This window comes from Dendrobates tinctorius, unplaced genomic scaffold, assembly GCF_039654945.1.
Source record: "Dendrobates tinctorius isolate UK_male_01 unplaced genomic scaffold, ASM3965494v1 ptg000012l, whole genome shotgun sequence".
Lineage (NCBI taxonomy): Eukaryota > Metazoa > Chordata > Amphibia > Anura > Dendrobatidae > Dendrobates > Dendrobates tinctorius.
In genome coordinates this window covers 5,031,085-5,050,355 of record NW_027361680.1, presented here as the reverse complement: position 1 = coordinate 5,050,355, position 19,271 = coordinate 5,031,085, and the positions used below count along the sequence as shown (strand labels likewise).

Below are 19,271 nucleotides of genomic sequence, written 5' to 3'. Positions count from 1 at the left end.
ATTATAATGTTATGCGGGGCTTAGGTCAAAGGAGGCTGACAAACCCGGGCCCCTGCGGAGTCCCTCAAACTAGGGAAAACCCTGTCTGACCCTCAACCCAGGGTTTTTGCTAAAGGTGCAAATGCCTGAGCCTCCAGCCTCTCCTTATCTCCTGCTCAGCCCTAAGCTGAACCCTCCACCCTCCACCCAGTGAGTTGTAAAACCACCAAAGCCCACACAGTAATGACAGACAGGGAGAACTCAAACCACACCGCGCCGCATACACACAGGACAATACTATAATGTGAACAGGGCAAAACAAAGCACAAATATAGGAAGGCGAAAAGGTAACAACGGATCATACGACACCAGATATGAATTTCTCTCTCCAACACCTCCTCTCCAGACCGGAACCACTTGGCACAAAACACAAGCTATAATCGGCGACGCCCACAGGCCAGCACGACTATTTAAAGACCGTGGGCATGACCAAACATCCCACCTGATTTCCAGCTAGATTAACCCCAGATAACCTGAGTAAAATCAAGCCGGCGCCACTGAGGCTATAGTGGACGGAGATGGAACTACCGCTGCCTGCCGGACGCTGTGGTGTGAACAGCGTCCGACATGACAGTACCCCGTCTTCTACGAGGGACCCCAGGGCCCTCAAGACTCATAGGACCCGGCTTGTCCGGATGGCGGCGGTGAAAGGAACTGACCAGTCGATCCGCGTGTATGTCCGAGGCTGGTACCCAAGACCTCTCCTCCGGACCATACCCCCGCCAGTGCACCAAATACTGAAGAGTACGGCGCAGTACTCGAGAGTCCACCACCTTGGAGACTTCAAACTCTAAATCGCCATCCACCATGACTGGAGGTGGCATCGGCGTCGTGTCCACAGAGCCTACCACCTTTTTCAATAAAGACCTGTGAAACACGTTGTGTATCTTGTATACCGCAGGAAGCTCCAACCGATAAGCGACCGGGTTAATGATGGCAGCAATCTTAAAAGGGCCAATAAATCTTGGACCCAATTTCAATGATGGAATTTTGAGTTTTATGTTTTTAGTAGCTAACCACACCCAATCACCCACACACAGGTCCGGACCTGGCACGCGTCTAGAGTCAGCCACACGTTTGTATCTTGCACTCATGCTCAGCAATCGCTGTTTCACACTCCTCCAGACCGATGATAGTTGAACTCCTAACCGGTCCTCCTCTGGGACGCCCCCAGAGACCCCCTGACGCAAGGTACAAAATTGAGGATGGTGCCCATAAACACAAAAGAACGGAGACTCTCCCGATGATTCTTGGCGGTGATTATTTAATGCGAACTCGGCCAAGGGAAGGAACGTCGACCACTCCTCTTGGTTGTCAGACACAAAACATCGCAAATAATGCTCCAGATTTTGGTTCATGCGCTCAGTTTGACCATTTGACTGCGGATGAAACGCCGACGAATGAGACAACTTGATCCCCAATCGTGAGCAAAAAGCTTTCCAAAACTTCGCCACAAAGTGGGTACCCCTATCAGACACTATGTCCGACGGAACTCCGTGCAGTCTGACCACCTCCTGCACAAAGACCTGAGCCAACGTCTTCGCGTTGGGCAAGGAAGGCAACGACACAAAATGCGCCATCTTCGAAAATCGATCAACCACCACCAGGATGACCGTGTTCCCCGCCGAGGCAGGCAAATCTGTGATAAAGTCCATGGAGATTTCTGTCCATGGCCTACTAGGTATCCCCAGCGGCTGTAGAGTGCCAGCAGGACGGGTTCTGGGCGACTTGGCCCTGGCGCACGTGATGCAAGCTGTCACGTACGAAACCACGTCCTGACGGATTTTTGGCCACCAGAAGCGGCGCAATACCAGTTCCAAGGTGCCCCTAACCCCTGGATGACCGGCCAGGACCGAGTCGTGGTGTTCCCCCAACACCTTAAGACGAAGATGAAGGGGTACGAACGACTTATTAGCGGGAAGTCCTGGTGGTACCTCCTCCTGGGCCTCGGCAATCTCCGCCTCTACCTCAGTCGTGAGAGCCGAAACCACTACACCTTCCTGGAGGATGGGTACCGGATCTTCCCGAGGTTCTCCCCCCGGAAAACACCTGGACAAGGCATCCGCCTTGGTGTTTTTTGCCCCAGGACGGTAAGTCACCAGAAAGTTAAAACGTGTAAAAAACAATGCCCAGCGAGCCTGCCTGGGAGACAGACGCTTGGCCGACTCCAGATAAAGCAGGTTTTTATGGTCGGTGATGACTGTGACCTGGTGGGCCGCCCCCTCCAAGAAGTGTCGCCATTCCTCAAAAGCCAATTTGATGGCCAACAACTCCCTGTTGCCGATGTCGTAATTCCGTTCGGCCGGCGACAGTTTCTTGGAGAAGTAGGTGCATGGACGCAAATTGCTCAAGGACGAGCCCTGTGACAGTACTGCCCCCACTCCCACCTCAGACGCATCGACCTCCACCGTAAAAGGTTTAGATACGTCCGGTTGCACCAGAATGGGGGCTGAAGCAAAACGGTTCTTCAGAAGCTCAAATGCACGCACCGCATCCTCAGACCAGATAGCGAGATTGGTACCTTTTTCGTCATGTCCGTGAGCGGTTTGGCTATAGTAGAGAAATTCTTAATAAACTTCCTATAATAGTTAGCAAACCCAAGGAACCGCTGGAGCGCTTTTAGATTACCAGGCCGTTCCCATCGCAGCACCGCTTGCACCTTCGCAGCATCCATTTTAAACCCTGCGGCGGACACAATATATCCCAAAAAAGGCAACTCTTGAACAAAAAACATGCATTTTTCGAGCTTAGCATAGAGCTTATTCTCACGGAGCAGCTGTAACACCTGCCTGACATGCTCTAAATGAGTGTCCTGGTCGCTCGAATAAATGAGGATATCATCCAGGTACACAATCACAAATTTCCCCAGCACATGAGCAAATACATCATTTATGAAATGTTGGAACACAGCCGGCGCGGTTGTCAACCCAAATGGCATAACTAGGCTTTCAAAATGACCCTCAGGGGTATTAAATGCCGTCTTCCACTCATCCCCGTGACGAACCCTTATGAGGTTATATGCCCCCCTGAGGTCAAGTTTGGAAAACCACTTCGCACCCGCCACCTGGTTGAACAAATCAGAGATCAGAGGCATCGGGTAGGGATCACGGACCGTAATCTGGTTTAACTCCCGGAAATCCAGACATGGGCGTAACCCCCCATCTTTTTTCTTAATGAAGAAAAACCCCGCTGCTACAGGTGAGGATGAAGGCCGGATGTGCCCTTTACTTAAACTCTCCGCAATGTAATCCTTAAGAGCTTGTCTTTCCAGACCTGAAATACTAAACATCCTCGCCTTTGGCAATTTAGCCCCGGGTTTTAACCTAATCTGACAGTCATAGGCTCGATGTGGAGGTAGTTCTGAGCAACCCCTCTCAGAGAATACGTCCGCAAAATCCAGCAATGCCTCCGGAAGGCTGGACTTCACGGCGGACACACATGTGGCCAAGCAATTTTCCTGGCAGAAACTGCTCCACTGGACTATGTCCTGGGTTCTCCAGTCAATCACCGGGTTGTGCTTAGACAACCATGGGAAACCCAGGACTATTTGTGCTGGGAGATTATTGAGTACCTTACAAGTAACCCACTCAGAATGTAGGACCCCAATGTGGAGTTTAACCTCAGCTACAAACTCAGTAATCTCCCCCTGTGGGAGGGGAGCGGCATTAATGGTAACCACGCGAATAGGATGAGGGAGTTTTTCGATCTTGAAACCTGCCATGCGTGCAAACTCCTCATCCATGAGATTGGTGGCTGAACCGCTATCCACAAACACTGATATTGGTAGCTCTCTGCCCGCAATAATAACCCTGGCAGGGAGCATACATTGAGATACCATCATGGAGGATATGCATACGCTCAGTTGGGCCTCCTCCATACCCTCTGAGCTTACCAGTTTTCCGCCGGTGCGACTTTCTTTGGTAGCACAGGACAAGCATTTACATAATGATCTCTTTTACCACAGTAAAAACATGCTCCATGCTTCCTGAACCCAGGAACGCGGCGCTGCACATGCGATACCCCCGCGATTTGCATAGGTTCCGTGGGGTCACCTGCAGCAACCACACTGGCACCCCTGCTTTCCCCCAGAGGCAGCGTCTCCTGCGCCCCTTGATGCAAACGGCGATCAATACGAATAACCAAACTCATGGCAGACTCCAATGATGCCGGAGTCTCATACATCAGGAGGGCCTGTTTAACTCTTTCTGAGACCCCATGAATAAACTGACTCCGCAGTGCTGGGTCGTTCCACTGTGTGTCTACTGCCCAACGGCGAAATTCTGAACAATAGTCTTCCGCCATACGTTCCCCCTGACGGAGGGCGCGGATTTTAGATTCCACCAAAGCCAATCTGTCGGGGTCATCATAAATGAGCCCGAGTGCTGAAAAAACATTCTCAACCGAATGAAACGTAGCAGAGTCGGCTGGTAAGGAAAATGCCCATGCTTGGGGGTCCCCACTCAGTAAAGATAACACCAGACCCACCCGCTGAGCCTCATTTCCTGAGGAGACCGGGCGCATGCGGAAGTATAACTTGCAGGCCTCCCGAAAGATGACAAATTTGCTGCGTTCCCCAGAAAATCGTTCAGGCAGCGGAATCTTAGGCTCTGCACCTGCACCTGCAGAAGCCGCTTGCACATTAGCTACAACCCGGCCCTGCTGCTGAACTGCCCCCTTCAACTCGGTGACCTGTACGGACAGCGCCGCCAACTGGCGGTTTATGGAAGTCATGGAATCCATGGAAAAATGTTGGGCCGATTATAATGTTATGCGGGGCTTAGGTCAAAGGAGGCTGACAAACCCGGGCCCCTGCGGAGTCCCTCAAACTAGGGAAAACCCTGTCTGACCCTCAACCCAGGGTTTTTGCTAAAGGTGCAAATGCCTGAGCCTCCAGCCTCTCCTTATCTCCTGCTCAGCCCTAAGCTGAACCCTCCACCCTCCACCCAGTGAGTTGTAAAACCACCAAAGCCCACACAGTAATGACAGACAGGGAGAACTCAAACCACACCGCGCCGCATACACACAGGACAATACTATAATGTGAACAGGGCAAAACAAAGCACAAATATAGGAAGGCGAAAAGGTAACAACGGATCATACGACACCAGATATGAATTTCTCTCTCCAACACCTCCTCTCCAGACCGGAACCACTTGGCACAAAACACAAGCTATAATCGGCGACGCCCACAGGCCAGCATGACTATTTAAAGACCGTGGGCGTGACCAAACATCCCACCTGATTTCCAGCTAGATTAACCCCAGATAACCTGAGTAAAATCAAGCCGGCGCCACTGAGGCTATAGTGGACGGAGATGGAACTACCGCTGCCTGCCGGACGCTGTGGTGTGAACAGCGTCCGACATGACAGATGCAGAGTGTACATTATTGAAATTTTTTGCATTTACCGAATGGCTCCAAGGAAACAAAGAGTGAAATACTTAAAGGGGTCTGAATACTTTCCGTACACACTGCATATCTTCTGAAGCCTATCTGCACCAACTCGAATCCTGAAAATGTGACATGCGCAGTTATCTTCTACTTTGCTGATGACACTTAGCGCAGGCGCGTACACGTCACCAGGTACACCTAGAAGCAATGTGAGCGTGAGAGGTGTATAACAATATTGCGCTTCTTTGAAGATCAGCTGATTGGAGCTGAGGGCGCGCATGTAAATTAGATACCCAGAAATGCAGGAGAATTGTTATTCCCCTTTGAGATGGTAGACTTTAATGGTGGGTTCTTTCATTTACAGTATATTACATATATGGGTGCAGGATAGGTGTTCCATTGTGATATAATGCACATTTTATTTAAAAAAGTCATTCTTTTCTTAGATCTATGACTATTTGTATGATAAGGTTTTCAGTAAGTACCATCTGACCTTTAGCCTACCCTGTAAAGTGAGCAATGACTCAGTTATCTAAGCATTTTGACTGACTGGCTTCTCCCTTGTCTCTAACTGATGACATCAGACCCAAAACTTTAAAATGTTTGGTAAGCCATGTGCTAATCTATTATAGCCTCAGTTTTATGATGAAGCCAGTCTAACTGGTGAAACATGTTGAGGAGGCTTAGGAGCTTGTTTTATCAGCTAGTTAGTATGTTCATGGGGAATTCACAAATGTGATTATATGGTTAGCGGCCGCAAAGATATATCCTAACCCTAAAATGCGATATAAGCGGTCAAGATTTAAATGCAGTCTCAGTAATGTGATCTCAATCTAATAAGAAGAATTTGATGTCAGGATATAAGACTAAGATATAATTGGATGGGCTCCTATATAGTAAATAGCAAACTGACATCCCAGGACAGTACTCACTAAGCAGTTTTTAAATAGTTTTTTCCTTTAATAGTCTAATTAAAAGCTTAATTTTAAGGTCTTTAGATGGGGCTTATTTCCCATTGTTTATTCACTAGAAAATAAATAAACACCAAACCTACTACTTCACAAAAAGGCTAAAAGAAGTTAAGCACCTGCATCTAATTTTCCATAGACTAAACCTGCTGCTACTCTCTGAAAAGGGAAATGTTTTGAACACTGCTTGTTAAAAAAAAACAAAATAGCAGGAACCCTGTTTGCCCTGATGGATAATTGTTAAAATATTTTTTCAGCTTTTAAAAACATAAAAAGCCTAACAGTGCAGTGTATTTTTAAACAGGCTGTTGACTACTACCAGTTACCACCCATTCATCGAAAGCCATAAACATTGAGATCATTTTGACATTACAAATGCAGTTTTTGCATTAAAGTGCTTGTTAGGCCTAAGACACAGTCCTAGGAGTGTAGTGCCCATATTTTAAGGGTAGTTGAAGGCTTTTAGAGCACTCTTGATTCATGGTAAATTGAATTAATGTACATTAAATTTCACATTGAAATTCATGGCAAATTTAGTGTAACAATGACAAATTACAAGAACAACATTAGGTTCTATTAATGATGGTGAATGTCCATTGCTATGTGGAAAGCACTTACACAAAAGTAATGTTATTTTGAGCAACAAAAGTTAATAGTCTAGAATGACAAATGCAACAAACCTGCATGGATGAGGTGCTCTGTGGTTGATATACTTTTATTTCCACTTTAGGCATCCATTATGCTATTTCCTAATGTATTCTTATATTCCCTTTTATGAGAAATGTTTCATCCATTCTCCTTTAATGAACTTCTAATGAACAACTTTGTATATCCTATCTATTATTTTGTATTGTACATCGTATATCATATCTGAAATAAAGCAAAAGTTTGTGCTTTTTTAACAAGGAGAAGATCGAAGAACGATATCTTAGAGATGAACAGGCTAAGTTTATAAGTCCCAAGCCACATCCCGCACCACCACAACAAGTACAAAGGAGTCCACTTTCTCAAAGGCAAATTAACGTTCGAGGAAAACCAGCCCCGAAGCCGGTCATCCGTGGAATCACATTCTACAAGGCCAAAGTAACCGAAGATGACAGTGAATCGGATGACCAACGTAAGAAAAACAATACTTATTTTTATTATGTGATCATTTCTTTCATAGATATTAATTAATCTATGTATTTTGGTCACAACAAAATTAGTCAGAGGAACATGTTGTAACTTTTAGTGCTGGTCTTATGTTAGCTGATACTGCAATATGGTATATATGCTTAGGTCATTCATAAGTAGGATGGTCAAAAAGTGCCATGTTGGGGTCAATAATACTTGCCTACATTGTCCTGTGCTATACAGTGCCATCACAACCATAACTTGCAAAATAATACATTTTACAATGCTTTTAAAACAGCGCCTTACATAAAAACCGAATAAAATAATTCTAAAATTTAAATTGACAAGATTTGTATTTAGTGATGTAAATGTCAGAAATTTGGCAACAATTTAGAAAAATTTGCAATTTTCCAGTTTTTAACTTTTATGTCTTATAACAAGTAATAATACTGCTCAAAATGTTAATAGATGACATTTCTCATATGTCCTGCCATCATTTTTCAAACATCCATTTTCAAACAGTGCTCACAAGATCAATAGAATAGAGCTTGTAAGCAGAACACAAGTGCTGCTGTCTAGCTGCAAGAGTTAGTCTCCAAGGCAACAAGCAGTAAACAAAAGAAAATTAAAGTGTTAATAGTGCAAGAACATCTGAAAATGTTAGAATTAAAAAAAAATGAAATTTACAGGCACTATCCAGCAATACCCATTTATGAAGATAGCAATTACACTGAAATGCCTGTTATGTACAACCTCAATTTAATTCCATTCCAAAACAAGAATGCAATGCTTTGGAAATTTCTTATAGTCTTATTATATTCCCAGCAGAATACAGAATATATATCAGAAGGTGAAAGTAAAAGATTTTCCCATTTCATTTGAAAAAATTACCTCATTTAGTAATTGATGGCAGCAACACATCTCAAAGTTGGGACAAGCCCATATCCACCATTGTGAAGTATCCCTTCTTTCTTCAGCAATCTGTAAATATCTGGAAAGTGAGGCCAATTGCTGGAGTTCTGGGAGAGGAATGTTGTCCCATTCTTGTCCTGGGTCTTTTTTTTTTTTGTTTGCTAATGTGCCAAATGTTTTCTATTGATGAAAAGTCTGAACTTCAGGCAGTTAGTTAATCACCTGAACTCTTGTTTTGCGAAGCCATGCTGATGTGATGGATATATTGTTTAGCATTGCCCTTCTGAAATATACAAGGCCTTCTCTGAAGTAAACGTTGTCTGGATTGAACATATGTTATTCGAAAACCTCCATATATGGCTCAGCATTGATAGAACCTTTCAAGATGTGGAAGCTGCCCATTCCGTAGGCACTAATACAAGTCCATACAATCAGAGACGCAGGAACTGTGCACTGATAACAAGGCTAGATGGTTCCTCTCCTCTTAAGTCTGCAGCACACAACATCCATGGCTTTCATAAAGAATTTCACATTTTGTTTCATCTGACCACAGAATTTTCCTTTTTCCTCAGTCCATTTTAACTGAGCTTTGGCCCATAGAAGACGGCAGCGTTTCTGGATTGTGTTGCTATGTGGCTTCTTCTTTGCAGGATAGATTACATTTGTGGATTGCATAGCAAACTGTGTTCGCAGGCAATGATTTTAGGAAGTATTCCTGAGCCCATGCAATGATTTTCATGACTGAATTATCCTTGTTTTTAACGCATTGCTGCCTGAGGTTAATCTCCAAAAACATTATTTCCCTTCTGATATATATGGTTAACGTGCAGGTAAATAGATCATGTTTGGCACTTACTGTGTAGTAGGCTGTGACTGGAAGCGATTGACTGCAGGAACAACAAAGAGAGGTCTAACTTCAAAATTGAAAGGAATGAAATTTTTGAAAGAAGTTTCTGGTTGGAATTACTCCACATGGGATAGTTAAAAAAAATGCACATGAAACATACAATAAAAGGTTATATTATATTTTGATTAGGAGGGAACTAAATTTCTTAAAGTAACCTTTCACGTGAAAAACAGTATTAACCTGTAAGTTAACTCCTTCATCCCCGAAGCTTGCTTTCACCTTAACGACCAGGACTAATTTTACAATTCTGACCAGTGTCACTTTATGTGGTAATAAATCTGGAATGCTTCAACAGATCCCACGGAATGTGACATTGTTTTTTTGTGACATATTGTACTTCATGATAGTGGTAACATTTCTTCGATATAACTTGCATTTATCCAAGCATATTAAAGAAAAGTTGAGTGAAAGGAAAAAGTGTGCACAAGCAACCGGGATAACCACCGCCTTGAAAGGATTGTTAAGAAAATGCCATTCAAATACTTGGGTGAGATTCACAAGGAGTGGATTGCTGCTGGAGTCATTGCTTCAAGAGCCACCACACAGACGTATCCAGGACATGGGCTACAAGCGTCGCATTCCTTGTGTCAAGCCACTCATGACCAATAGACAACACCAGAAGCGTCTTACCTGGGCCAAGGAGAAAAACAACTGGACTGTTGCTCAGTGGTCCAAGGTGTTGTTTTCAGAGAGGCACACAATCCAAGCTGCTTGAGGTCTAGTGTGAAGTTTCCACCATCAATGATGGTTTGGGGAGCCATGTCATCTGCTGGTGTAGGTCCATTGTGTTTTATCAAGACCAAAGTCAGCGCAGCCATCTACCATGAAATTTTAGAGCACTTCATGCTTCCCTCTGCCTACAAGCTTTTTGGAGATGGAGATTTCATTCTCCAGCATAACTTGGCTCCTGTCCACATTGCCAAAAGTACCAATACCTGGTTTAAAAACAACAGTATCACTGTGCTTAATTGGCCATCAAACTCGCCTGACCTTAACCCCATAGAGAATCTATGGGGTATCGTCAAGAGGAATTTTAAAATCATTTTTTCAAGCTGGTGTTATAAAGTATTCTAATTTACTGAGATGACTTGGGGGTTTTCATTGGCTGTAAGCCATAATCATTAACATTAACAGAAATAAACACTTGAAATAGATCACTCTGTGTGTAATGACTCTACATAAATTATGAGTTTCACTTATTGCATTGAAGAACTGAAATAAATTAACTTTTTGATGATATTCTAATTTTGTGATAAGCACCTGAACTACAATAATGATGTCAAAATTTTAGAGACCAAGTGCCAGCACGACTATTTAACCTGAATACTGAGATTTTAGTTTAGAAAAAACAACTCATACAGAATGCGGGGGGGCAGCAGAAAGCAGAAGGGTGCAGCAAAATGCAGATGGGACAGCAGAGGGCAGGCAGGTTAATCAGAGCAAATAAATAAATGGTTTTGCGCTGGTTTTCAAGTATATTACTCTTATAAAGAATATTGTTAGTCTGATGTATAGTTATAATTTGTTACTCTAGTCAATGTCAGATTCCGTTACCTTAGTGCAACGCTGTGCGGTGAGAGTCCTATAGAGTAGTTGCTGTCTTCAAATCCTTACGATCGATTCCAAGAATAAAAGCTGGTCCCAATTAGGGGGAATGCTGTGGATAGCTGATCGCTGTATGAGTAACGTTGCCGCGCAGCCCCGGCCGGTGACAACACTGGAGATCGATGTCCTGCGGTACTAGGAGCAGCGTGTGTACCAAATGCAGGACCTGTGGAATCTGTGTGACGTCTTCAGTCATGTGACTATCCTGCAGTCATACGATGTGCACTCATTCACAACGGAGAATGACAAGAACCATTTCCTACGCGTTTTGGAAAATTAACGTTTTCCTTCATCAGAGATGGCTCTAGTCGCATAAGGAAGCCTTTTTATAGCATCCACAATTTATTGAAATGCAAATAATTCTATTTCGTTGTTGAGTCCTCTGGGTTTTAGTGTATCTAAATTAATAATCCACCTACTTTCAGCTTTGGACTTTTTTTAATATAATCACCATTTCGCCAATGCGGTTTAACTATTTGAACTCCCGTTATGTCTATACCATTCATTGAACCCCCATGTGCTTTAGTAAAATGCTTTGAAAGGGGATGGTCATCAAATTTCTTTCTAATATTCCTCAAATGCTCATTTATTCTTGCATGCATAGGTCTTTTTGTTCTCCCTACATATAATTTATTGCACGGACATTTAATGGAATAAATCACACCCTTCGATGTGCATGTAATAAAGTCTGTAATTGGATAGTCTCTATCCCCTTTCTTTCTTGCAGTTTTTTCTTTAATTTTTGAGTTTTACAGACTTTACATTTTTTGCAGGGAAAAAAACCTCTTAGGCTACTTTCACACTTGCGTTTTTTTGCTGTGCATTTTTTGCACACACAAACGCATGAAAAAAAAAGCATCATGCGTTTGTGTGCTTTTTTTGCAAGTTTTGGTGTGTTTTTTTTAAAAAAAGCATGCTTTTTTGTGTATACGTGCGCGTTACAATGCGCACGTAAGAGCACCCATAGACTATAATGGGTGTTTTGCTGTAAAATAAACACATTGCGTGCGCATGTGTTTTTTGGGGGCAAGTCGGACGCATGCATTTTGTGCGCCCGAGCGCACACTACAAAAAAACGCATGTGTATGCACACCTATGCACATCCATGTAAAAGATAGGAGGAAAAAACACATGCTTTTTTTGCCCTAAAAAACAGCGCAAAAAAACGGAAGTGTGAAACCAGCCGTAGATTTTCTTTAAAAAGGGCAGATGATTTTGGTAAAGGTGGATCTAGATGGAGCAACAAGAAGACCCAGGTTATTTGCTTTCTTGAATATAAACCTGGGTCTACTAGGTATTTTCAATTAATTCTCTTCTAGGAAAGATTTTTACTTCATCTTTGGCTGATTCTAAAAGGGTGGGGTTGTAGCCTTTATCCCAAAAAAATGTTATTCGTGCTGTTGCTTCTTTTTCAAACATATTTATATCGGTGCAGTTTCTGTGTGCCCTCATAAACTGACTACACGGAACATTGATTAACCAACTCGGGAGACGGCAGCTTGTCATATTTATTCACATCTGTGCTTTTAATATAAGTGCAGTATTTAATCTCATTACTTTCAATGTATATTTTTAGATCTAAAAAATTCACCGTTTCAGAACTCACTGTCGTAGTAAGATTCAAATAAAACTCATTATTTATATCCATTAAAAACTCTGACAGTGATTCCTGACCTCCTGACCAAATAAAAATGATATCGTCAATGAAATGCTGCCAGAGGACCAGACCTGCATGCAGCACGCCTTGTGGGTATATGTGGATGTCCTCCCACCTACCCACATACAAATTAGCGCAAATGGGTGCAAATCTGGTCCCCATAGCAGTGTCCCACCACTGGGTGTAGTAGTGCACCCCATATTTGAATGAATTATGAGTTAAAATAAACATCATACAATCCTTTAAAAAGTCAATTTGAGTGGTTTTAAATCTACCGGACTTGTTTAAAAAATGTGTGACTGCCTGACATCCTTTCTCATGTTGAATTTGAATATACAAAGATGTAATATCCATAGTTCCCAAAATGTAAAGATCATGCCATTTAATTTTATTCAAATATTGAAGGATGTGTTTAGTACCTTTCAGATAAGCAGAGATCATCTTGTAAAAAACATCCACATATCTAGATAGATTGGAGGTTAAGCAATTTATCCCCGATATAATGGGTCTACCGGGGGTATTCTTTTGGTCCTTGTGGATTTTAGGTAAATAATAAAATACCGCCATACGAGGGTGTGGATTATTTATAAAATCATACTCATTCTTGTTTAAAAATCCTTCCTGAATACCTCTTTTAATTAAGCTTGCCATTTCGTTAAGAGAGTCTGCTGTTGGATCTTTATCCAGCTAATTATTAGTCTTTGTGTCTCCTAGCAGATGTAGGTATTCTTCATTATATTTAGCATAGTCCAAGATCACAATTGCTCCCCCCTTATCTGCAGGCCGTATGACTATATTCTGATTTGCTTGCAGTTGTATGATAGCTTTTCTTTCTTGATTCGTGACTAGAGTTGAGCGATGCCGTCCGATACTTCAAAATATCCCTTCACAGCTTTTACCATAAAGTGAGACTAGGGACTTTTTTTTTTTAAGTGGCGGAGGAATACAGTGCGGAAGGATACCTACCTTCCGTCATTGGATTCCTGCAGCCCGTAGAGAGCGGCAGCATCAGCTGATGCTGCAGTTCTCTACCCAAGATCGTCGTGGGACACACTCGTGGACTGCTTCGGATCATGGGTGAGTATTTTTGTGGTTTGTTATGTTAATATTTATTCCGTAGAAGACAATGGCTTCGGGGAACAATGTGACAAGTATTGGTAAGTATGTTACTCTATGTTATATGTACTGTATGTCTATGTATGTATTGTATGAATGTATTGTATGTAGCATGCCATGTAGTATGTATGTAGTATGTATGTAGGATGTAGTATGTAGTATGTATGTAGCATGCATGTAGTATGTATGTAGTATGTATGTAGCATGTAGTATGTATGTAGTATATATGTAGTATGTATGTAGTATGTATGTAGCATGTAGTATGTATGTAGCATGCATGTAGTATGTATGTAGTATATATGTGGTATGTATGTAGCATGTAGTATGTATGTAGCATGCATGTAGTATATATGTAGTATGTATGTAGCATGTAGTATGTGTGTAGCATGCATGTAGTATATATGTAGTATGTATGTAGCATGCATGTAGCATGCATGTAGTATATATGTAGTATGTATGTAGCATGCATGTAGTATGTATGTAGTATGTATGTAGCATGTAGTATGTATGTAGCATGCATGTAGCATGTAGTATGTATGTAGCATGCATGTAGTATATATGTGGTATGTATGTAGCATGTAGTATGTATGTAGCATGCATGTAGTATGTATGTAGCATGCATGTAGTATGTATGTAGCATGCATGTAGTATGTATGTAGTATGTATGTAGCATGTAGTATGTATGTAGCATGCATGTAGTATGTATGTAGTATGTATGTAGCATGTAGTATGTATGTAGCATGCATGTAGTATATATGTAGTATGTATGTAGCATGTAGTATGTATGTAGCATGCATGTAGTATATATGTAGTATGTATGTAGTATGTATGTAGCATGTAGTATGTATGTAGCATGCATGTAGTATGTATGTAGTATGTATGTAGCATGTAGTATGTATGTAGCATGCATGTAGTATGTATGTAGTATGTATGTAGCATGTAGTATGTATGTAGCATGTAGTATGTATGTAGCATGCATGTAGTATATATGTAGTATGTATGTAGCATGTAGTATGTATGTAGCATGCATGTAGTATATATGTAGTATGTATGTAGCATGTAGTATGTATGTAGCATGCATGTAGTATGTATGTAGTATGTATGTAGCATGTAGTATGTATGTAGCATGCATGTACTATATATGTAGTATGTATGTAGCATGTAGTATGTATGTAGCATGCATGTAGTATATATGTAGTATGTATGTAGCATGTAGTATGTATGTAGCATGCATGTAGCATGTAGTATGTATGTAGCATGCATGTAGTATATATGTGGTATGTATGTAGCATGTAGTTTGTATGTAGCATGCATGTAGTATGTATGTAGTATTTTTTTTTTTTTTTTAACATTTAACACATTAGCCGGATGATGGGACTACTACTGTCCCATCATTGGCTAATGTGTCAATCACTGTCATGGTAGCAGGCATCGCCAGATGGGACTTGTAGTCCCATCGGACGATGCCTGCACAGACCCCCGGACATCAGCACAGCCCCCCGGCAGGCCGGCACAGCCCCCCGGCAGGCCGGTACAGACCCCCACAGGGTGCACAGACCACCGGCAGGCCGGCACAGCCCCCCGGCAGGCCGGTACAGACCCCGGGCAGTCCACACAGCCCCCCGGCAGGCCGGCACAGCCCCCCGGCAGGCCGGGAGAGACCCCCGGAAGGCCCAAAATGACGGCGCATCATGATGCGCACACACCGCGCATCATGATGACGTCATTTCGGCTGTCAATCAACTTTGAACTTCCGATTCCGATGCCCGATATTGAAAAAATATCGGATGTCGGTATCGGAATTCCGATACAGCAAGTATCGGCCGATACCCGATACTTGCGGTATCGGAATGCTCAACTCTATTCGTGACGTTATGTCTGAATCTTTCAATTTTTTTCTCACTCACTCTTTTAATATCATCTATCACATTTTTTTGAAAAGATTCGAACGCCTCTATAATAGGGATCACCAATTCAATCACACAGATCTGAGGAATAAATCGACTTTTCATCCAACTCAAGAATAATCAGAGGCGTTTGAATCTTTTCATAAAAATGTGATCGAAGGGTGTGATTAATTCCATTAAATGTCCGTGCAATAAATTATATGTAGGGAGAACAAAAAGACCTATGCATGTAAGAATAAATGAGCATTTGCGGAATATTAGAAAGAAATTTGATGACCATCCCCTTTCAAAGCATTTTACTAAAGCACATGGGGGTTCAGTGAATGGTATAGACATAACAGGAATTCAAACAGTTAAACAGCATTGGCGAAATGGTGATTATATTAAAAAAATGTCCAAAGCTGAAAGTAGGTGGTTTTTTTAATAGAATACACTAAAACCCAGAGGACTCAACAACGAAATAGAATTATTTGCATTTCATTTAATTGTGGATGCTATAAAAAGGCTTCCTTATGCGACTAGAACCATCCCTGATGAAGGAAAACTTTAATTTTCCGAAACGCGTAGGAAATGGTTCTTGTCATTCTCCGTTGTGAACGAGTGCACATCGTATGACTGCAGGATAGTCACGTGACTGAAGATGTCACACAGATTCCACAGGTCCTGTATTTGGTACACACGCTGCTCCTAGTACCGCAGGAGATCGATCTCCAGTGTTGTCACCGGCCGGGGCTGCGCGGCAACGTTACTCATACAGCGATCAGCTATCCATAGCATTCCCCCTAATCGGGACCAGCTTTTATTCTTGGAATCGATTGTAAAGATTTGAAGACAGCAACTACTCTATAGGACTCTCACAGCACAGCGTTGCACTAAGGTAACGGAATCCGACATTGACTAGAGTAACAAATTATAACTATACATCAGACTAACAATATTCTTTATAAGAGTAATATACTTGAAAACCAGCGCAAAGCCAGTTATTTATTTATTCATTTTGATTATAATCATTTGGGTCTTGTTGGTATAGACCCCTGTTTCTGCTGCGGTTTTACAGGGAGGTTATATGCGCCACTAATTTTATCTTTTAACTAGGTTTATCAGAGCAGGCAGAGGCATCAGAGAGCAGACAGGGGCAACAAAGTCCAGTCACAGACTGGAGCAGGGGTACCAGACTGCATATATAAAGGTATATACTCCACTTTTCTGGTATATGCTCCCCCCATCCTGGCATATGTCCATCCTTCCTGGTATATGTCCCCATCCTTGTATTTGTTCACCATCCTGGAATATGGTCCCTCATCCTGGTATATGTCACCCATCCTTTTTTATGGTCTCCATCCTTATATATGGCCCTGCATCCTTGTATATGCCTCCTACCCTGGTATATGCCCCCATCCTGGTATATATATTTCATTCTTGAATATGCCCTCCATCCTTATCTATAATCCCCATCTTGGTATATGCTTGCACTGCTGTTGTTCAATACATAGGAAAAAAAACAGTAAACACTCCTACCCACCTTTCCCCCCCTCCCCTGCAGAGTGTTGTCCTCTTCTGAAGCCAGCAGCTGACTTCAGGGTTCAAGCGGTGGGGGAACATGTCATCACTGCCAAGTGCTGGTTACGTGCACACCGACGTCAACTGCTGGCCTCTGATTGGCTGGAAGAGTGTATTGCGGCTTACGGACCCGGCAAGTTCGTGCACTGCAATACACTCCGGTATCATTTTGTTGAAGAACACAGTGTCTGTGAATCCGCATACACAGTGTCTTCAATAAAACTGTGCCATAGTGCGGCATGCACATGCACTGACTCCGGCGCCACACTGCGTGGGCGTCGGAGGCTTCGGACAGAAAGACACGCCCCCCTGTTATATAGAAGATTTTATTGAATGAGTAATACTGCGTGAAACTAAACCCCAACAGATGTCTGCTGTAACTGACAAAACCGTACTGCATAAATATGTTTGGATTGTATACAAGTGTTTTCTGAGAGCAGACCTGCCATAACATTAATTACAAATCTGACATATTTAAAAGTAAAAAATATGGTCGTCTCGAGAGAACTCAGCTAACAGTGCAGACATCCCAAAGTGCCCTCCATGAACATTACAAGTATTTTTCGAATAGCTTTCCAACTAGATAAATGTTCATATTTTTCATGTAGCGTCAGACTACAGCACAAAGAACAAGTCAAATATTTAGTTAAAAAAAGTGAAGTTTTTTTCTTCCTTGCAGAGATCCATTTCTACCTTTGCTTTAAGAAGACAGATTACGGAGAGCAGAGATCCTAAACACGGTGTGAACTTATACCACCATAGAGTGCATGAATAAAATAGGCAGATAGCTAAATAGTGATTATTAATCACTGTTGGCTATGGTAGTGGAGGGTTAATGCCTGCTTTCCTGGAGAAATACTTTAGTTGAAATGGTAATGGCTGCTTAACCAGTAGTCTAATGCAGTGGCAGGTTTAATACCCATTTTCCTGGTGGGGTAAAATAGTAAAAGGCTACTTTCCCGATGGTGTAGGCCAGAGCGCTCATTAATTATTATTTACTTGATGTCCAGGATATTAGAGGACTTAATAAATTAGTAGTCTTAATAAAATATTGCATTTTTTTATAACAATAGGGAATACTGTAGGAGAGAAAGTGTGAATAGGTTCTTATCCGATGGAGAAAATAGGGTGTACAATCAGATTGCACTCACCTGATGTATCTTAATGTTAGCGCATGGAAACTCATCAGAGTTGACAGCTGCTGCAGGTCCACTGGTCAAACTGGTGACCAAGTCATAGTATTGAAATTGGAGAAATATGTGGATTACACCGGCGCTGCTGTACAAAAATCTGGTCCACACAATTAGGATAAAAGATGATGGTTTATTCTCTCAATGCGTTTCAAAGTCAATAGGACTTCCTATTGACTTTGAAACACAAAGAGAGAATAAACCATCATCTTTATTCTAATCGTGTGGACCGGATTTTTGTGCAGCAGCACGGGTGTAATCCACAAATTTCTCCAGTTTTTTTATTTCATCGTACATAACTATTTCACAAATTATTTTATATTTTTCATCTGGAATCATCTTGGGAACAACTTAAAATTCTTCTCTCTAATAATCTATATATATAAAAATGAGTGTATGTATGTGTGTGTGTGTCAAGCCCCGCCAACTCCACATAGCCCTGCCCACTCCACACAGCCACACTCATTCCTCATGCAAAGCCCCATATAATAAATATCTAATAATATATATATACGAGTATGTATATATATAATTTAAAAAAAAACTTCCTTCTCACCCACACTGGGGGTGGTCACTGCTCCAAGTGCTCCTATCACCACTGGATTCACTGTTGCCTTCACCTTTCTCATCTTCTCCAGTTCTCCTTTGGGGCCCTGGTATTTCTCCAGCTTCTCATATTCCTTCTTTCTGATGTTGCTGTCACTTGGCACTGCCACATCTATTATAATTGCTGTCTTCTGATCCTTGTCTACTATGACAATGTCCGGTTGGTTACCCAACACCTGCTTATCCGTCTGGATCTTGAATCCCACAGGATTTTAGCCCTTTCATTCTCCACCATTCTTTCTGGGGTCTCCCACCTGGACTTAGGGGGACTCAGCCCATACGATGTGCAGATGTTCCTGTA

General features: G+C 42.2%; 1 protein-coding gene across 1 annotated transcript in view; it reads left to right on the top strand.

Moving 5' to 3' along the window:
• OLFML2B (olfactomedin like 2B) overlaps positions 1 to 19,271 on the top strand; it is a 631,699-nt gene that overhangs the window by 450,176 nt on the left and 162,252 nt on the right. Inside the window, exon 5 of the mRNA XM_073557967.1 lies at positions 7,304 to 7,514. Within this exon, the coding sequence (XP_073414068.1) occupies positions 7,304 to 7,514 (211 nt within the window). The remainder of the gene's footprint in view (positions 1 to 7,303; positions 7,515 to 19,271) is intronic.